Genomic DNA, 21,078 nt, shown 5'->3' on the forward strand with positions numbered 1-21,078 from the left:
CTTGGTAAGTAGAAAGGAATACCAAATTTAGTGTGAAGACTGTTGTTAGTTGTAGATCAGCTTGATTTAATGGTGATCAACCAATGAAAATCAACCTTTCTTAGAAAAATAGCTACGTAATATCAATGAAATCCAAGATCAAACTCCAAGACTTAAATCAGTCCCCACCCTGTTTCCTGCGCATAGACAGTCTTTGCCCCATTACACCCTCACAGAAATGTAATCATGTAGTACAGCTGCCCTGCCCCCAAAGTCAGTATATGCCCACAAGGCATCCCCCTAGCTTGCACACACCCATTCCTATCACTCACCACTTTTTAGAAACTGGTTTCCATTCGCCTCCTCAGGGACGTCCGATAATTGACTGCAACACACACAGGGTTTGGAAAGGTTTCTAACAAAATTACTCTTTGCTCTAGGTAGCACAAGAGATACACAGATCTAGGTAACAACAGTAAAATACCTGTCTTATCATTTCCTGCCTCCTCTTCCTCTCCACTCTTGAGCATGCACTGAGATTGGGTAACCGTCCTCTTGGGTATGCAGGATCAGCTCCCACCTCTTTATGCTGTGCACATTACGGCCCTCAGGTTCCTCCTGCTCTTTTTTTTTTTTGGAACATCTCTTCCAGAAGAACATCTTTCGAAGGATCGCTGTAGCATAGATATAGCCTAGCACAGGCCCAACTGGGCAGTAGCTGTTCTCTTGCTTCAGCTACATGCTAAAGTGTCCACTGCGTTGCCCTGCTACTCCACTACCAATGTGTCTTGATAGTCACTTGCCCACTCCAGATATGCAAGCACCACCTCCTGTATGAAGTAAGAAGATAGTACGGATAACCATAAGGACATAAGCACACTCAGTTCCTCATCTCAAACATAATTCCTAAACTGCACGAATTCCTCAAATGGTCACTTATAAAAACCACTGTTTTGCTGGTAAACTGAAGGGATTTGACCTGGAGTTGCAGACGGCAAATATGTAATGCTATCATGTCTGATGCAGTTGTGCTTTAAACCGTAAGAAAAGCAATTTTCACCACCCAGTTGGTCATTAAAAATTATAAAAGGAGATGATCACAATACAAACATCTAAGTCTAGTAATTCACAATAGTGTAATATTTTATATCCTTGATTATGCCAAAAACCTGGGGATAAGTACTTGCTTTTTTATTTAAAGATATTCATTCTGCTCCAGTATTTCAATGATTTCAAAATATTAGTCGAGTCGGAGGATTAGACTTTTACAATAAATATCAGTAAACAGTGATTTCACCAGAGACACTCATGAACTGACAAAAAATATTTTGATTAATTATAATTGAAATGTACATATTGGCAAAGTAAGAAAATTTTATTAGTTTGATTTAGAGATATTTAGTTTGTGTGTTTTTATATGATTTTTCACAGTGCATTTTAACATCTTTATACCTTTAACTCTTTAGATCTCAGCATCTGCTGTTATTAAATAATTATTGTCTGACGCTCCTATGTGCAACTGTAAACATACATAGGCAAAAATGAAAAAAGAGCATAAAGATCCATAATTTGGCATGACTGCAAAATTATCCAATAATCTAACAAATGCTTAAAAACAAACAATCAACATTATCAAAGTTATTTCAAAAATTACATTTTGCCAGGCTGACATATTAGCTACATTGGTTCTTACTGGAAAGACATAATTTACCCAAAATAGAGAAATGGCGTCATATCTCAGGTACAACTTATGGCTAAACTTTTTAAGTAGACCCATGCAGGTGGTCATAACTACAGCTGCTCCTTTTGCCTACCTGTCAGAACTGTTGTGAGGATTTATTCATTTAGGCTGTGGCCACACTAGAGAGTGATTTCGAAATGGCTCATCCCTATCCATTATTTCAAAATAAGTGGCATGGAAGCGACTACATGTGAAATGCAGATCGATGTTGCGCTCTGCAACATCGAAATGACTCCCACTCATTTCAAAATGGAATGGCTACACTGCCACAGCTTCATTTTGAAATAACAGAGCAGGAGAGGTGACGGCAGGGTCAAATGGCCAACAAGCCCTTCCTGGAGCAAAGGGCCCCTCCCAAACACATCCCCCATGTACATGCTGAGGACCCTGGCGGCTTACAGCATGCAGCCTCCAGCACAGCACTCGGCAGAGCCTTGGTTAGCCACCACACCACTGCCTGCCATGGACCCACAGCACTTCACTGACAGGGATACGTTGGACATTGTGGCCAGCCTGATGGCCATCCTGACAGCATGCCATGTGGGACTACGTGCTGCCTGACACGTGGCCAACTTCCTGCAAGCTCCCCCCCACCCCAGTGCATCCGGAGCACCCCCTGTTCCAGCCCCACCATCGCCTCTGGTGGTACCCCACCAGTAGGGAATGGTGGGACAACATTGTCCTAGAAGAGTGGGACGACGACCAGCGGGTCCACAACTTCTGGATGACTCAGGCCACCTTCATGGAGCTGTGCCATTGCCTGGCACACCAGCACTTCGGCATCAGGACACCCGCATGCAGCCCGTGCTCCCCCTAGAGAAACGAGTGGCTATCGCTGTGTGGACGCTGGCCACCCTGGACAGAAACCGCTCGGTTGGCCACCAATTCGGGGTGGGGAAGGCCACCGTCGGGGTCGTCCTCCTTGAGGTAAGGCACCTGGGGCCACACACCCAAGACAGGTTCCTGGGGAGGGGGGTCCCAAGGTGTGGGGCCCTGGGGAGTGTGGTCCATGGGACAGGGGTTCCCAGGGAGGGGGTTCCCAGGGAGTGGGGCCCAGCGAAGTGGGGCCCCCATATGCTACCACACACTCACAGGCGCCTGTGCCCTCTACCCTACAGGTTGTTGCTGCTGTCACCAGGATCCTCCTGCGCCGTTAGATCTGCCTTGGGTACATGGACACTCCCATGGCCAGCTTCCAACAGCTGGGATTCCCCACCTGCCTTGGTGCATTGGACAGCACCCACATCGCCATATGGGCCCCACCACACAGCTGGGGACAGTACATCAACCGCAAGGGCTACCACTCCATCGCCCTCCAGGCCCTCATGGATACCCGAGGACATTTCACCAATCTCTGTGTGGGCTGGACGGGCAGGGCCCACGATGCCCCTATCCTGCGGAACTTGTGGTTCAGCCGCAGGATGGCAGAGGGCACCTACATCCCCACACGGGAGCTGCCGGTAGGGGATGTGACCATGCCCCCGTACATTGTTGTGGATGCTGCCTACCCCCTCCAGCCCTGGCTAATGCGCCCCTACATGGGACACACCAATGAGAGCCAGGACCTCTTCAATGCCCACCTCAACCACGCCAGGAACACGGTGGAGCAGGCATTCAGCCATCTGAAGGCACGTTTCAGGTGCCTTCTGATGTGCCTGGAGGTAGGCCTGCCCAGCGTGCCCGCAGACATAGGTGCCTGCTGTGCACTGCACAACCTCGTGGAGAGCAAGCAGGAGCTATTTGTGGCAGCCGAGGCCGTGTCACACTATAAGCAGCCAGGTGCACTCCCGTGTCGCCAGATGAACCGGGACAGGGTGCGTGTGCGGGAGGCCCTCCTGGAGACCTTTGCCCAGGGTCCCCTATGACCTGGCCCCACTCACTCCATGCACCACCCCCCTTCCCCCCGCACCCCCGGTTCTCAGCCCTGCCCCACCAGCACCGCTCTTGCATCCCCACCTGAGGCAGGACACATACACTGTTAAATAAATTCATTTAGTATGTTTGGAACAGAAAGAATGTGTGACTATTTATGGGGCAGGGGAACTATTTATATGGAGGACGGGGGTGAACTATTTACATGGGGGATGGGGGTGAACTACATACATGGGGAGGCAGGGGGCCTCAATCCTCTGTCAGCGTGGCTGGTCGGGAGCAACAATGGCCCTTGGAGCCGCGACCGCCGTGGGTCCAGGGACCATGGCAGGGCCAGGATAGGGCAGGTGGAACAGGGCGGTAGGGCTAGACCGGGGTATCTAGGGACAGGGACTTGGACTCGTGGGGAGGAAGGGGGGAGCCATAGCTTGGCAGGGCTCACCTGGCCACAGCCAGCGCACCAGCTCCCGCTGCTCGGCCGGGGTCATGTTGGCTGGGAGCAGAGCTGCAAGGGCTGGGGGGGCAGAAGGTGGGGCTGAGGAAGAAGGGTATGGTGGGGGGGAGAGGGAGAGGCTGAGGCAGGGGCAGGGAAGAGGGGGAGGCTGGGGGGGGGGGGAGGGTGCTACAAGTGGTTCTGCTCCCCCCATGCAGCTGTGTGGGCTGCTGCCAGATCATCTGCCCAGATGTGGCAGTAGCTCCTCCCACCACAGCACCTGGTCCGGAGAGGTGTCACCTCTTTGCCCTCCTCTGCTGCTGTGGGGCTCCCAGGCACGTCCAGGGGACTGGGGTGGCTGGCAGATGCTGAGTGCTGTAAAGACATAAGGTGAGAGGGTGGTGCCCCATCAGTCATGAGCCTGGGTACCGTGGGCCAGCGGCCTTGTCCCCACCGCCATTCCACCCTGCCTGTGGTGAGGGGCTCTGGGGTGGCCTGTCTTCTGTTGGGGGGGGGGGGGGGGGGGGGTTCATCAACATGGAGCAGTTAGAGTGGTTGCCCCAGCCCTCCCAGGCTTCTGACCCTCATGGCAGCCCCTGGCCCCATGGGGGGCCCCAGCCGGCAGCGATGACGGCCATCCCTGGGTCCCTGACCCATGGCCATGTGCCCAGGCCTGTACTGGCTGCGTCACGGACCACCCCTCCCCCGAATGACCAGTGCACCCCACGCCTGGTCCTATCCGAGGGTTCCTTGGGTGGTTCAGGGGAGGTCCGGGTGGAGGTAGCCCGGCTAGGGCCTTCAGAGGGCTCCACTGTGCACAGTGGTCCCTCACTCCCGCTGTCACTGTTCCCAGTGGCAGCAGGTACTTCAGGGCCTGCAGTAGCAGGGTGGGCATTGAGGGTTCTGGCTGGGGCTCCTCGCCCTGCCCCTCCGGCTCCACCATGTCCAGGGTCTCCCCGAGTGGTGCAGCCTCCCTGCAGCTGGTGGAGCTCCCTGAACTGGGGCAGGTGGCCGGCGCTGCCCCTGACTGCCTGGCTGAGTCCCTTGCTCAGGCATAGCCCTGCTGCAGCTCCTTCACTGTGGCGAGGTTGCTGGCAAGGTGGGCGAAAGCGTCTGCGTTTCTCTTCTGCCCCTCTGTCCTGAGCAGGATGTCCCCCACCCCCACCCCCCAGACAGCCAGCAGGTCCCAGACTTCAGCCTCCAGCCAGAGGCCCCCCACCACCACCTTTGGGGGCTGCCCAGAGCCCTGGGAGCCCCACCGCCTGGACCCCTTGGCTCCATCAGGATCCTGGGGGTCTTGGCTGCTGGCCATTGGTCCAGGCACAGTGGGGTGTTGCTTTCTGGGGGGTGCTAGGGAGTGTCATCTGGCCACCTAGTGCTCCTACGGCTGCCAGCACACGCTCAGCTTCCTGCACGGATTTCTGTGTCCTTGCAGCTTTAAGGCACCTGCAGCTGACAGCCATAGGCTGTGTCTACACATGCCCCAAACTTCGAAATGGCCATGCAAATGGCCATTTCGAAGTTTACTAATGAAGCGCTGAAATGCATATTCAGCGCTTCATTAGCATGCGGGCGGCAGCGGCGCTTCGAAATTGACGAGCCTTGCCGCCGCGCGGCGCGTCCAGACGGGGCTCCTTTTCGAAAGGACGCCACCTTCTTCGAAGTCTCCTTATTCCCATGAGCTCATGGGAATAAGGGGACTTCGAAGTAGGCGGGGCCCTTTCGAAAAGGAGCCCCGTCTGGACGCGCCGCGCGGCGGCAAGGCTCGTCAATTTCGAAGCGCCGCTGCCGCCCGCATGCTAATGAAGCGCTGAATATGCATTTCAGCGCTTCATTAGTAAACTTCGAAATGGCCATTTGCATGGCCATTTCGAAGTTTGGGGCACGTGTAGACATAGCCATAGAGTTCTGTCTGCTGGTGGGATGGGCTGCCTCTGTGGAAGACTTTTCATTTCAAAATGGCAGCCAGGGAGCAGCTACACACATTTAATTTCGAAATTAACATCGAAATGAGGCTTTATTCCCAAACTGGAGTGGAATAATCATTTCAAAATGAACGCCTTTTAATTGATTTCGAAATGAGCAATTACTGTGTAGCCGTGCTCCTGCTCATTTCAAAATTGCCCCTCATTTCAAAAATTATTTCTAAATGAGCTGCAAGTGTGGCCACAGCCTTATATTCTAAAAGCACTTTAAAAGGCATTACACACTAAGTAGTGGTATTGTGAGCAAGCAATCCCATCAGGAAATTACTCCGTAGAACATCAATTCTTGCAGCACACATTTTACACATACTGGTGATCATATGTCATGCATAAACATTGCAGAATTCAAGTTTGTTAATATAATGGATGGCTGGGTAAAATCTTTTAAATTTTAATCAATTTCAATGTTCACAGTTTTACTAACATATGGATTGCAAGCATTTATTTTTCTCAGTTAAAATGTTCATGGTTCTGGGAAATTATGGGGGGGAGGTCAGATAATCATTGAATTGCAGATATTATATTAAAAATAAACTTATAACCATTAAAAACCTAATTCTCAGCATAACATATCAAAATCAAAAAGTTCTCAAGTAGGAATTTTCTTACTTTGTCTCTTTGTAAATTTTGATGATTAGCGATGGAAATATTCTTGCATTGGTTTGTGTGTACAGTAAAAGCTACATTTACAGTTAGAAAATCTACTCCTTTTCAGCCTAATAAGGCATTAGACATGGAGGTGATGCTCTAGATCAGTTTTCCAAATGGTGTTCTGCAGCAACCCTGGAGTTCTATGAAGTGAAAATTAGGGTTCTGCAAGAAAATTCCATTACAAGAGCTGATTCCTCTGTGGCTCCCTGCCCTACCACCGAAACACTAAAACTAAATTTAATTGGTTTAAAGGCCAACAGGGTGGTGGGAGGGATCAAGCCATTAAACCAACTGCATTTAGTTCCATTAGTTCAGCAGCAGCAGGACAGAGAGCTATAGAGAGCCCCTCATGTGCCCCACTACCTGAGCAGCCACACCCCTCTGGTTGGCATGGCTTGTCTCACACCCACAAGCAGAACACCCCCATGTCAGCCTTCCTTTTGCTGGGCACGTGGCCACCTACCGTAGGCTCCCAGGCCACCACCATGGATGGGTTAGTCCTGGGGGCCGGTTTGCAGCTGAGAGGGGTCAAGCCTGGAAATGGGGGAGGACAGGTTTGGGGCTGAGAGAGGTAGAGCATGGGAATGGGGTTCTGCAAATTTCTTTTGAGTTTAAAGGGGTTGTGTGGCCAAATAAAATTATGAAACACTGCCCTAGATAATAATCAATAAGTAGGTCCTATACACATAGTTAATTCAACTGAAACAGAATCCTAGATAAGATTCAAGATCTTCTGAATGGATTTTTTAAAAAAATCAATAGCAACTGGGGTCTTTGTCTCAGAAAGATCTAACAGTATTCAGTAGTTTAGTCTTGAAGACATCTTTAAGTTCAGTCCTACATTGTCTGTATATGAATTTCTCACATTTTGTTATTTGATACCAAACGCATATTTTATAAATGCGAAGAAAGGCATCTTGTGAGCGATAACATAAAATACTGTATTCTCAAATATTTGCACAAAGACCATTTCTTTTTGTGAGTTTCAGTTAATTAACTTTTGGTTAGTATCAGTGATGGGACAAACTGATTTAATTTGGATTCACTTGTTACTGGGTGTGGGGTTTCAGATACAATTATAGGTAAAATACTGCTTGGTATATGAGAGATGCGTAGATGTTAGATACACATCATATTTCACTCAAAATGTTTCTTGATCTAATCTTGATTTTGCCAAGTTTAATTTACTTAAAATAATAAAACTGTGGTCCATTTTTTTTCAAATACTCTTCGTAGCTTCAAACACATAAATAGCAATGCAAGTGATATTAAGTTTTTTTTGGGGGGAGGGGACTTTTAAAGGTGTTTTGCACTTCTGTTTATGTCATAGTTAACAAAACAGCTGATTTCCGCTCAAATGTACAATACCAAAATGTAAAATTAACTAAAGAACCCTCTGTTGATCTGCTTTTTTTTAAAAAAAAAAATCAGGATAGTTGTAGATAAACACAAGCCCAAATTCGTAGACACCATGCAGTCCAGCAGGGACTCTTTTGCCTGTGTAATAAATCCCAAATATTAAAACAACATTGATCAGTTTTTATGCCTTAAATATTTAGGTTTATGGGGATAAAGATGCTGACGGATTCTACCGGGGAGAGACTTGTGCAAGACTTGGCCTCATTCCATGTAACATGGTCTCTGAAATCCAAGCAGATGACGAAGAGATGATGGATCAGCTTCTGAAACAAGGATTTCTTCCTCTGAATACACCTGTTGAAAAAATAGGTAGGGGAAAATATACGTACCCAAAAATCGTGATTTGAAGCTGTTAACCTGGCTGTTCGTGCTCTGGCTTTTTTTTTCATTTGTTTGGGGTTGTTTTTTTTTTTTTTGTTTTGTTTACTATATGGTACCTACATTTGAATTTTACAGCAGTGTTACACAGGGATGCATTCTGTGTCAGCATCGTGGTAGCAGTTTTTTAAAATCAGAATATTTAAGTATTTTCACTACTAGACACCAAAAACAAAGACTTCCATTTCAGTACTGCACATATTTTTTTAAAATATTTATTGTTTAAAAAAAGAAGACTGATTTTCTGAAAAATTTTTAGACACAGAACAAGATCCCTCTGGCTTTTGGCATATGCAGTGCTGAGATGTTTGATAAAATGTTATGCTCACTGATGGAAAGCATAAAAAGAATCACTTGTTTGTTGTTCTTTTTTATTTTTCTACTTTAACCTATTTTTCCATAAATTTCAAGGGATGGTGGCAAAGGGTTATGCCTCACATTATTCAGGTTAACATTGCATAACAAAAAAAATTAAAAGATCTTCATATCACAAACTGCCATTTCCTCTGTTTTGAACCAGTAACCTTAAATCAGTGGTTCAGTGTTGTAAAGACATATTGTAGTTATATAAAAATATATTGTGAATGGGAAAGCTATCAGTAAATTTTAAATCTTTCAATGGAGCAATAAAACGAAGACTGTAAACCACTAGCACTGGTTTAATCCTGTTTAAAAGTGAACTGTAAATGTGGCTGCATAAAAACAAAAAACATTCAAACAAAAAAACTCTCCAAAATTATTTTGCAAGAATACCTAGTGAAAACAAATAAAAAAACCAAAGGTAATATGCTAAGTAATTTTCAGAAAGTGAAATAATTATAAGCTCTCTAAGGTCGTGTCTACACTACCGTGAACTTTTCAAAGGTGATGTTCTAGAAGATCCTTTTTCAAAAGAGCATGTCCACACATAAATAAGCAGATCAAAAGAGCAATTTGTTCTTTCAAAAGAAAGCCTCCACAAAGTCCCTGCTCTTTCATTTGGATTGAAAAATCCAGCACTGTGAGGATGCACTTTCAAACAATGGGCCTCTGGAGCATCTACACACACTTTTCTCTGAAAGAAAGCCTCTGGAAAAAGTGCCGCGTGCTTTCAAAAAGAGTTTGAAAGAGTGCATAGTGTGTGTGGATACTCCACTTGTTCTTTTGGAAGAGGGCCTGGTTTTCCGAAAGGACTTGCTAGTGTAAATGGCCTAGGATCCTGGGAATTCTCAGCGCAGTAGTTCCCCATCCTAATGCTATTGAGGGGCTGAATATTCAATTCAGCACCTCATTAATAATCTTTGAAATGGCCATTTGCATGGTCATTTCAAACTTTTGGCCAAGTGTGGCCACAACCTTAGTGTTTGTTTAAACGGCTATTTAAAAAACCCAGAACAAAATGGGGCAGTAAGTTTCAGAGCCTGGATCCATTGACTTGATTTCACGCTCTGGAGTTAAAAAGAACATTGTAGATGTTCCCACTTGGACTGCAGCCTGGCCTTTGAAAACTCAGTGAAGGTCTTGCCCTTTTTTTTCCACAGAGATATACCTTAGGCACTTCTGAAATCATTTACCCCAAATTCATTATTTAAAAACACTTATCTCAATATGGGCTGACTTTTCAAAAGTGCTGAGCCCTCTCAGCTCCTTTCAATGTCAGTGAGAGTTGAGTACTGAACATCTTTGAAAATGAGTAATTTATTTAGGATCAATATAATTTTAGAAGCCTAACTTTAGTTCCTGCAGATTGTGGCCATTTGCTTCTTTGGCTTCTTTGTTATGTGCTACTAGTGATGTCACTCACTCTGGCAGAGAAAAATCTGCATCTGAGGGTGCATCTGTACTTACCAGAAGATTGACATAGTTGGGGGGGGGTCTATTTTCCAGGGTTCAATTTAGTGCGCCTTGTGGAGCTGCAATAAATTGAACAATCAGGGCTCCCCATCGACAGTTGCAACGAATAAGGGAAGTCAACAGGAGGTTTTCTCCTTTCAACTTCCCATTGTGGGGACATCAGGAAAAATCGATTTATGATATGTTGATTACAGCTGCACAATTCACATGCAGTGAACCCCCAACTTACACATACGTTGCATTCCCAGGCTACCACACGTAAGTCGAATTCCATACAAGGCAGCACCGGTCAGTTTCCCAGCTCCCAGGACTGGCGGGGAACGAGGGAACTGTCCAGTGCTGCTCTGCTGGTCAGTTTCCCAGCTCCCACAAGTGGAGGAGAGCCAGAAGCTGCCTGGTTCCTGGCTCCCCACCACTTGCAATTTTAAATTGTGTTAATCCAAGTAACGCACAAGTCAAAATCACATGAATAGGGATTTTACCATAGCTGGAGTTGCTTATATTAAATCAGTATTTTCCCATAGTGTAGATCTAGCCTCAGATTTTTCCAGAACGGGGGAAGCACTTGTATTTAAATGCCGCTGTATTTATAAGAATACCTTTCTTTGGCTGGAATCTTCTGGTGGGGTCTAACTGCAGGTAGCCCTTCTCCATGCTCCCCCCCCACACCCACCCAACAGTTCACCTTTAAATAGCTTGACACTTTAAAAGCAAGTGCCTTTTCTCTTAAATCTGGGTAAAGCTTTCTAGCCACCCTTGAAAGGAAATGCACACAGAACGCTCAAGTTCAGTGAATACACAGAGTTTGGCTTAATTCTGAATTAACTACAAACCAAGTGTCTGAATATACAAACAAATCCACATTCTCAGACCCCTCCTGCCTCACAGTCAGCCCATGTGGCACTGTTAGCAGGATCAGGCCCTAAATCTCCAGTCTGGTTTCTGCTGTTATCACTCATGCTTTAGTCTGAATGTCAAACCAAACAATTAACATGCTGTGTTCAGCTCTGACTAACTTTGCTTAATCCTTTGCCCACATTAAATCCTTAAAAATTAAGAACTTTGAACAGCTTCATCTCTTTTCTTTTTATTTGTATGCATTCCTTTCCTGAAGTCAACTGTGACCGTTTCAAAGAGAGCACACGCTCTGTACACCGCAGATCCAGAAAGTCTAAAAGAGGTCTGTGCTAAGAAACAATAACTTGATTCAAGCTGTAAATGAGCTGAATTGCTTTGAGCTGTCTAGATTTACTTTCTGTGTCTTTGATCTTTTAGAAGCAGAGAGGCCCCTAGAATTGAAGAACAGGCCTGCCCTTGTCCCAGCACAGTAGAATGACAAAGGGACCCATTTAAAGGCAGTCACTATGAGTTGGTCCGGCCCACAGGGGCATTGGATCTTAACTCAGTAACAATCTATCCTTTCACTTTGGACTTTTCCTTGCTGTCTATTTAAACCCCTCACCTCACCAGCTGAGATTTCCCAGTGTGGGTGTGTGCTGCAGTCTCCTCTGACTGAATGCTTCATTCCCAGCTGTTTGGCATGCTGCATACTTCCTCACTGATGACAGTCTCCCCCTCTTTCCTTACCCCAACCTAGAATGCTTCTAACACATTGGAGCAAGAGTCATAAGGCTACTCCTAACCCATTTTCCTTTATTGCACTTCATGATGCTCTTCTCTAGCTCATCAACCCTCAAAGCCTTTTGTAAGTAAAACTAACAAAGCATGTGTCTCTTGCTGTGATGTCATTTGCGATAATCATGATGCTCTCATTCAGTTTTAAAACTAAGGCCATCATAGACTTCCCTGTGAATGTGTAATGTCAGTTGATAAACATCTCATCTAATTTCTGGAAGCTGTAAGTTTCACCTCCTTTCTTCTGTCGCCTGCTAAGGAAAGCTGTAAACTCATGGAAGTGTATTTCTGTAACCACTAGATTAACAGAAACAGTCAGATTCAGTTAAAGAACTGATCAATCACTTCTCTTGGATCAAAGGAGAACAGTTGTTTCTTATCTAACTATCCTGCCAAGAAATGGAAGGATACTACCAGGCACAAAATTCCAGTTGGCTTTATGCAGGAAAAAAAAAAGCCCAGTGAGTAAAAGTGACAGTTTGACTGAAGTGCAACAGGATAGAATCCTGATCCGTGACTATCCAAAAGTACATGATGCATTAGTAGCACATGGTGATTCCACTAACTCAAATGATTTTTTAAAAAGGCATAACAAACAGTAGCTTTCAGTATGTATATATTGATGAAGAATCCATAACTGTTAATAGATTTGGTGTTTCTCTTTGCTCACCTGTGCAGCTTGCTAGAGAAACAATCTGAGTTGGTTACCATACTGTTGAGAAAATAATGAGGAAAAAATTGCACCATGCTTTTCTTTTTCAAAATAACTTTGATAGCTTTCCTTCCCTTTCCCTCCTTATGGTTGGAACAGAAAGGAACAGACGGAGTGGCAGACAGTATTCTGTGTCAACACGGAGGATGGTGGCTCTATATGATTACGATCCAAGAGAAAGTTCTCCTAACGTTGATGTAGAGGTATTGATTTACACAAAAACCAGTTTGTTTGTTTTTTTTTTAATGTTTGTCATCTGGCTAGCCATTGAAATCAGAACTTACCGTAAACATATTCATGAACAGCTTTTGGCATTCAACGCTGCTGAACACATGACATAGCTGGTGGATACAATTCTGATTGTAATATAACACAGGCCTACCTGAAAAATGGTAAATTATTTTAAATGATTGGAATAAACACTTTGAAAAGTGAAGAGGGACAGACTAACACTAACAAGCAGGTAACCTGAAGCACAAGAAATTAGTTTGAAAAGCAGAGATGCAAAAAAAAAATTTTTTTCCCTACCTTAGGGATCCACTCTGCTTCATGGCAATGTATGTCTAAGCATCTATATAATCTGTCTAGATATCCTGCCCTTTTAATAGTACCGTCAATGATAGTCTATTTCCCAAATCTTTATCATAGATTTGTCCTCTCCCCCCCATGGTTCGCAACCCATGTACCATTGAGGGCTGTATATGCATCTCTCTCTCTCGTGTGTGTGTGTGAGAGAGAGACAGACAGCGCGTGCACAAGTGAATGATATTGTAGAACCCCAAGGTTGTGAGATGGGTGGCAGCATTCTGCTGACTGGGCCACAAGAAGCTCACTGGTCCTGGGTTGAGAACCTTCGCTCTACCCTCATGTTCTCCATAAGCATTAGCTGGTTTATGATGATGTCAGTTGGTGTGTGTTGTGTTCTCTGCATGTGTTGGACCAGCTCTGGGCAAGTAGCGGGCTCAGCACATCTTAGTATTACTTTAAAAAAAAAAAAGACAGCTCAGCAGCCAGGTTTGTTGTCCATGGGGAGAGATGCACAAACTTGTGTGCTAATCCCAATGGACTGTTGACAGGAATAAGGGGATTTTGAAGTTGGTGGGTGGGGTCTTTTCAAAAAGGACCCGCCTGGACAAGCTGTGCAGGAGCAAAAAGCAGCAATTTCCAAGTGCCATGGCTGGCAGCATGCTAATGAGGTGCTGAATATGCATTTCAATGCCTCATTAGTATTCTTCAAAATGACCATTAACATGGCTATTTTGAAGATTTCTCTAAGTGCAGATACAGCCTAAATGTGGTATCTTCAGTATCACCTTGGAATTCCTCCAGCATGCTTTCAAGGGCAAGCCAAATGCATTGTGCTAGGAGTAGCAGGAACATCCATGAAGCTATATGGCAAAGCAAAACATCTACACCAAGCTTGTGCTACCGCCCTAGGTTGTAATTTAAAACACACCATAGCCTGCATGTGGAACTATCTTCTACATACCGCACTTTGGAAGTGTTTGGTAACCTACCAATTTACATTATCTTCATTGCTTAATCAGACCTAGTTCTCAGGTAAACTATCATTTTCTCTGTTCAAAGGGACAAAACTGTAAACAAGCCCAGATTGTCCCCACAGTTCCGCCTTCAGATCTCCCCCTCCTTTAGAAGCAGTCCCCGCCCCCATCTCCTTCTCCCACCTCTCCAAGACAATGGCTGTGTGCGCCTAAGTCTGTACAGGGCCAAGGTGGTCATGCAGCATCTTCCAGCCAACCCCACAGCAATGCTCCAGAGAAGTGACCTCTCAAAGGGCAGGATGCTGCTGCAGCCATGAAGAGTTGTTGGTAGCAGAGCTCTAATACAGCTATGTTACCAGCACCCTAGGGTAGGTCATTTCCCACCCTAAATGCCACAACAGGATCCTTACTATGATTTCCTCCCATGAGTTCCTTACTTCCCTGCCCCCAGACTAGGCTGAGCTGAGCCCAGCTGTTTAACATTGACTGCTTGTGGAGAAAACACCCAGTTTATGATGCTTACAAAAGATTTCTGGTTTGTTATAAAGACTATTCTGCTCTCTAATTCAATGTGCAGATTCATTCAGTCATCTGCTAACGTGTCTGGAAAAAATTATGAACCTTGTGTGTCATCAGAGGAGCTGCAGAAAATGTTAACACTTGCACAGTAACACCACACTGCCTTCCTCTTCCCCCAGGCTGAGCTTACCTTTTGCACAGGAGACATTATCACTGTCTTTGGTGAAATAGATGAAGACGGATTTTACTATGTAAGTTTGCTTTTACTGGGTCTTTTAAACTGTATCAAGCAGAATGCCCCATTTGTTGGTAGAATGAGCTGTTAAAATAGGATCTGGGAGTATTTTATTCAAGTTACAAATTTCATCTTGAATGTTATCAGCCAGTTTATTAAACATGCCACTTAGTTCTTGGTAAAAAGTGACAAACTGCTGTTTCTGCATCTCAGCTTTATAGCTGTGTTCAGTTTTCCAAGTTATAAGAATGTTTGCCAAGGGGCAAGTGACTTTACCTGAAATAAGTGCATTCTGAACTGCAGGCAAGAAGCATGGCATTGTGAACATATGCCCAAGTAGCTAATCAAATTGTAACTACTGTGAATGAAGTAACACTGTTGCAATCATGTTTCTAGCCACCCTTTTCCTGCAGGCTCCAGTTAAAAGGACATTGATCAGTAGTAAACAAAGGTTACTTGCACAGACTGAAATCCACTGTGTCTTCATAAAGCTTGTCCACTAGGGCTCCATGTGGGGAAAGTGCAGAGAAACTGGGATTGTGAAATTCACCCTTCTGACCTATGCTTAGCAGCTTCAATAGCCGTTGTCTGCTAAAATTAGAGCCAGTGCCCTCCCAAGAAGCTGCAAATGAGTTTGGATCCAGGAATCCATGTAAACAAGAATCCAGCACCTTGTCTCTATCAGGATACTGCAGAGGAGTGTACAAACTCACCTCCAAGGCTGCTTTATTTTGCTTTGTGGAGCTGCTGTGTAGTACAGAAAGGGTGGGAAGGACCTCACACTGGCTCTCCACCCCACCATGATTTTTACCTCATGCCAAGTTAGTGCACATTAATACCAGTAGGTGCGTAGTCTTGTCAGGAGCTATAAAGTGCTTTGGGACATTCAGGTCCCAGTGAGTAGTTTTACAGGCAAGTCATGCCCACCTGCCCCCTCCCCCCCAAAAAAAACCCCAAAAACAACAACAAAGGGAGATAACAAAGGGCTTAGCTATTCAATACATAGCATAGCCTTCTCTGGCCCAAGACTAAAAGCAGATTAAGACCCAAAGTGGCTTTAATATTATCAAGCATCTTGATAGGTAATCTACACTGATTCCTTTAATATACTGGACTCAGACTTCACCTAAAGCTATAGAACACTTTGTGCCTACTATCAAAACAAAAAAAGTCACATAACACTTTAAAGACTAACAAAATAATTTATTATTAGGTGGGCTTTCGTGGGACAGACCCACTTCTTCAGACCATAGCCATATCAGAACAGACTCAATATGTAAAGGCAGAGAACCAAAAACAGCAATCAAAGTTGACAAATCAGAAGAAAATCTATGATTTGCTCACCTTGATAATTTTCTTCTGATTTGTCAACTTTGATTGCTGTTTTTGGTTCTCTGCCTTTACATATTGAGTCTGTTCTGATATGGCTATGGTCTGAAGAAGTGGGTCTGTCCCACGAAAGCCCACCTAATAATAAATTATTTTGTTAGTCTTCAAAGTGTTACGTGACTGTTTTTTTGTTTTGATAGTATATAGACTAGCACGGCTCCCTCTGTTACTTTTCTGCCTACTGTTTTTTAATCTTTCCTTTAGCCACTTTTTAGCATTATAGATCATTTGCAGCTCTATCACAGAACTGGAGCCAGAAAATCTATATTGTATGTGCAGCTCTGTCAAATTTTCTGTGTGATGGTGAGAAAAATCACTTGCTCTTTGCTCCACTAGTTTCTCCATTTCCGAAATACAAAGTAATGCTCTACCCACTAGGAATGTTGCATGTCTATAATCACTCAAGATCGCTTGTTTGCCATACGGCAGGGTGAACTTAATGGACAGAAGGGGTTGGTTCCCTCAAACTTTCTTGAAGAAGTGCCTGATGATGTAGAAGTCTACCTTTCTGATGCACCATCACGATATGTTCAAGATACACCGCTGCGTACAAAAGCAAAAAGGGTAAGCACTTACACTAAAAAATAGTTCTCAATTTTTCCACATTATATTATCTCATTTAGTTCAGATTATTATTTGACCATTTAAAGTCTACTCACCCATTTTAGGCATTTTAAGAGTCATCTTAAATATGGAAAGAGTGCACTGATCTTTCACACTAGTGTATCATGAACATTTATAATTATGGACAAACAACATTTTAAGAGATTTTGCTGAATTAAATAAAATAGTAACTTCATCACCTTTTTCTAGTGAAAGGTCATAATTCCTCAAGCAAACTATACATGTACACATTACCTAGGTTAAAACAGAAAAAGTAGCTGGGTATGGGGAAGGATTGGGACAACCACTACCTGCAATATAAAATATAAAGGGAGCTGATTAACAATAGTTTTAACCCTTTTAAGATTTTAGTCCTAGAGATAGTTAATTGCCCAAACCTTCTATTTTATGAATTATTCATGTACAGAGTATTTCATTTTTGTTTTGTTTCATCACTGCAATAGTTTTATATATTATATATATATTTTTATTTTTTTGCTCATCTGCTTGGAAACAGAAGAAGAGTGTTCATTTCACACCTTAATAAGGCAATGTAGCCTTCACGTAAGTGAACAACTGAAGATACCAATAAAGAAATCAATTAAAGCCACCTGACACTATCTAATGCAAGTCTTGAAACTTAATTGTGGGGGAAAAAAAAAAAAAAGAAATATGTCTCCAAAAGCAATGGCCCCCCAGTAACAGGATACAGACATTTACTGGATGTACGTTTAAGTCAGTGTTTGCATGATACAAAGAAATTCTTTGACATGGCCATTAAGGGTTCCCCCCACCCCACCTAATTAGGTTTAACTTTATGATGGTCAGCATTTGGAACATATTTCACCATGAGCTAAATGTTTCTGTTTACATCAAAAGAAATGTTTAGTGTCTAATTGCACTACAGAAAAGCTGCATATTGCATTGTTAGCAAACCTAAGATATACAAACTCAAAGTTCCTAGATACAGAGAGAAAGTAAAAGCCCTACTCTTACATGAGCTGTACAGAAGTTTACAAAAGGTCTGGAGTACTGAAATGCACTCACAAATATTTGCATAAAATGTCAGCCTTAAAATCGGTTTCCCACAATCAGTCTGCTATGACTAGATCCATGGAGCAGTTCTGAAATCATGCATTCACTCACCCACTCTCATATGCCACCATTTACCAGGACTGTCCTTATCAGTGCAAATGCTTATGAAACTCCTTAGCAGTGGTTTGGTTTACCAATGCAATAAGAAGTGTCAATATGAAACATACAGCTCACCCAATGAATGCATTAGACTAAACATATGGTATCTTCAGGTGTACGTTGGGGTGCTTTACACCAAGTTGTTTTTCATTAGAATTAGACCTTGATTTAAAATCAAAGTAGGCTTGAAGTCCCTTTGCTTAATAAACTGTTGCACACTAAGGCAGCAAACTGCTAATATAGTAATGTTATCTTAACTGGAATTAAAGATTATAGGGATTCCTGAGGCGTGGTTTATACTAACAGTATCACCTTACACCATACAATACCACTTTTTGTCAGCAGGGCACAGTAGTTAAAATAGGATGAGCCTAAATAGTTTGTATCTTCATTTAAGTGCTTTTTGATTATTAAAATAGCTGTTTAAAATATATAGGAATGCTGTCATGTTCTAAGTATTGTACAAGTGTTTACCTTCACCTGGCAATCATAGAGCTGCTGCACACACCAAGCAATCAGGGTCTTTAAGCTTTCTTTGATTACAATTAAGGTTCATTTTAGCATTTTTCCCCCCTCACTCTTTCAACCAGTGTGCCATCTTCTCAAATATGTATATTCACTATGCTAACCTGTTTTTAAAAAAAAGTGGTCAAAGGACATCAAGTATTTTAAGTGATAAATCATGTACAGTTTGCACTTACAGTAATTCCTTCTGGAAACTGGTATAGACAAAGATCTATAGTACCTAATTCACTTTGCTGTTTAATTTACTAAAGACAATTCCTTAGCTCCAAATGACTCTCTCTATTCCTGCACTCTTAAGAATCTGAAGTACAAAAGCTGTGTTTTTTGGGTTTGTTTTTTTTCGGACAAACTAATGGCAAAATAAGATTATCCAGCTCTGTTCAAACATGGTGTGTATTTTTGCTATCTATACCTTTGCTCACAATTTTATTTGCGGGAAGCTATATTTATGTATTTTCTGTAATTCCCTTTGGCATACTTAAAAACCATTGAGAGAACTGGGCCAACCTGTTTTTTAAGTGGGTAATGGGACAAAAATTATGTTGCCAACTATCTTGATGATGAGTGCTTTCAAACATTCAGTAAACTATAATAATATACCTAATAGGTTCCTCCTGAGAATACAGGTACATCAAGGAGAGCACCATCTCCCACAGTCCATCTCCATTCTGGGTCACCTACGTCATCTGTGGGTTCTGGTAGTCCCGGGAGAGGCAGGGAAATGTCCTCGAAAAAGAAAAAGGGGCTGCTTTCCAAAGGCAAGAAACTGCTGAAAAAGCTGGGTGCAGTGAAATGATTCATTTACTTCTGGACAACTTGTAAAGCTTCCAAGCTATGTTTTTTTTTTTCCTTAAGGAAAAAATCTTCAAACTAGGGCTTTCATGACTATATAGTACATCTTTACAGAACCTTTGCATTGGTAACTCTGACATAAGAGAATCATGTGACTTGTTTGATCAAAACAGGAAGAAAATAAAAAGAAGTGGATTTGTTGCTACTAAAGAGCAATGTTGTCAGTATGCTTCTTCTTCAAAAAATGATTTTTGAAAATTAAGAATAGAAGGATATCTTTTATTTCACAGCACCGCACACCTAACTCTATTGGATAAATCTCTGCTTTTATTGTCCTTTAACTTTGAGGGAAGCAGAAAATCTTAGTTCAGCTCCCTTCAAAAATGCTTACCCTATACAAGCATTGATCTTAAACAAACAAACAAACAAACAAACAAAAACATGGTCTTGAAACTCCTAGTTTACTCAGCCTTGATGTTTTGCCTTATTAATACACAATGATTCGTACTGTCTAAATATACAGAGTATACTTTGTATGTACTGTGTATTCAAATGTCTTTTCAACCTCACAGACATGGTAGTTTATGCTCAAGTAATGTGTAACTAATGCCATTTAATGTCTGATGTAATTTTTGGGAGGCTGAAAATGTAGTGCAGGATGCATTTTTTAAACATTTATGGAGTTCCTTTAGCAAATGTTCAGTATACTATAACATGAAGTACCACCTAAGCTACCCAGAGATGCACACACTCTTTTACCAAGTCAAAATCTTGTTTTATAGCTCCCTACCACTAGTTTAAAAAAGTTTTCAGTATTTCAAATGGCCAGAAAATAATCCTGTTTGCTCCCCAAGTGTTCTCTCTTGTGGAAGTGCAGTTTTAAGTTTAAAAATCATCGTTCATGCTGTTCTCAGAGTCAAGATAAAATGCATGTACTAGGCTCAGCAAGGAAAGAGGTGTTTGTTATAAACTCAAGCTGCAGCCAGTTAAAAGGCTCTGCCATGGGGATATAACCATTTCAAAATACTAATATTGGCTTCTTGATTAAAACAATCTTGCTGGCAGACATTGGCAGTTACTGTTTTGTAATTCTTGTCCATTTGTAAATTGTTTTTACTGTTTATACATACTTTTCAGAATGCCTTTCTTTTGTAATTTATGGAAGGTTTATAAATGAATGATGAAAGCTTTCCCCATTGTGTCTTCAAAGAATTATAATGTAAATTACTGTAAGATACTACTGTGTGCTAGATTTACGAAATTAAAACTATTGGCCTAAATTTGTGGTAAAGTATTGTGTGGTTGGGTGTGTGCATGTGTACAGTTATTCATGTGTAAAATATTTTATATAAATAAATTTGATATTTTGTAGAATGCAGTGTGTCTGTTACTTCAAATCATCACTATGCCAGCCTTCCCCTACCCTTTTTAAGAAGTACAACAAAGATTACACAGGATAATTGCAGGCCGTGTCCCAACCCTGTTAAGGTAATTAGACAAGTGAATGGCAATGGAGAAAATAATTTACAGGTAAAGATCTTCTTGCACTAGTCCTAAGCATATAACAGTCAAACTCCAAGAAGGAACCTACAGTGACCATCACTGTCATAGGAAACCAGCCAGAGATAATTCATTGTGCAGAGACAAGATTATGCCTAAGGAAACTGAATGGAGCAGCTTT

General features: G+C 43.0%; 1 protein-coding gene across 18 annotated transcripts in view; it reads left to right on the forward strand.

Annotated features, from left to right (window-relative positions):
• RIMBP2 (RIMS binding protein 2) overlaps positions 1-20,718 on the forward strand; it is a 485,649-nt gene extending 464,931 nt beyond the window's left edge. For 9 of the 18 annotated variants that reach the window (XM_075012504.1, XM_075012514.1, XM_075012506.1 and 6 more), the window contains 6 exons: positions 8,221-8,389; positions 11,406-11,471; positions 12,738-12,841; positions 14,839-14,910; positions 16,713-16,847; positions 19,213-20,718. In XM_075012504.1, coding sequence (XP_074868605.1) covers positions 8,221-8,389; positions 11,406-11,471; positions 12,738-12,841; positions 14,839-14,910; positions 16,713-16,847; positions 19,213-19,401 — 735 coding nt within the window. In that variant the 3' untranslated portion in view covers positions 19,402-20,718. Of the gene's footprint in view, positions 1-8,220; positions 8,390-11,405; positions 11,472-12,737; positions 12,842-14,838; positions 14,911-16,712; positions 16,848-17,403 lie in introns of all 18 variants that reach the window. The other 9 variants (XM_075012513.1, XM_075012522.1, XM_075012519.1 and 6 more) reach the window with 4 other exon arrangements.
• The last annotated feature ends 360 nt before the right edge of the window (positions 20,719-21,078 follow it).

This window comes from Carettochelys insculpta, chromosome 18 (assembly GCF_033958435.1).
Source record: "Carettochelys insculpta isolate YL-2023 chromosome 18, ASM3395843v1, whole genome shotgun sequence".
NCBI classification, from domain to species: domain Eukaryota; kingdom Metazoa; phylum Chordata; order Testudines; family Carettochelyidae; genus Carettochelys; species Carettochelys insculpta.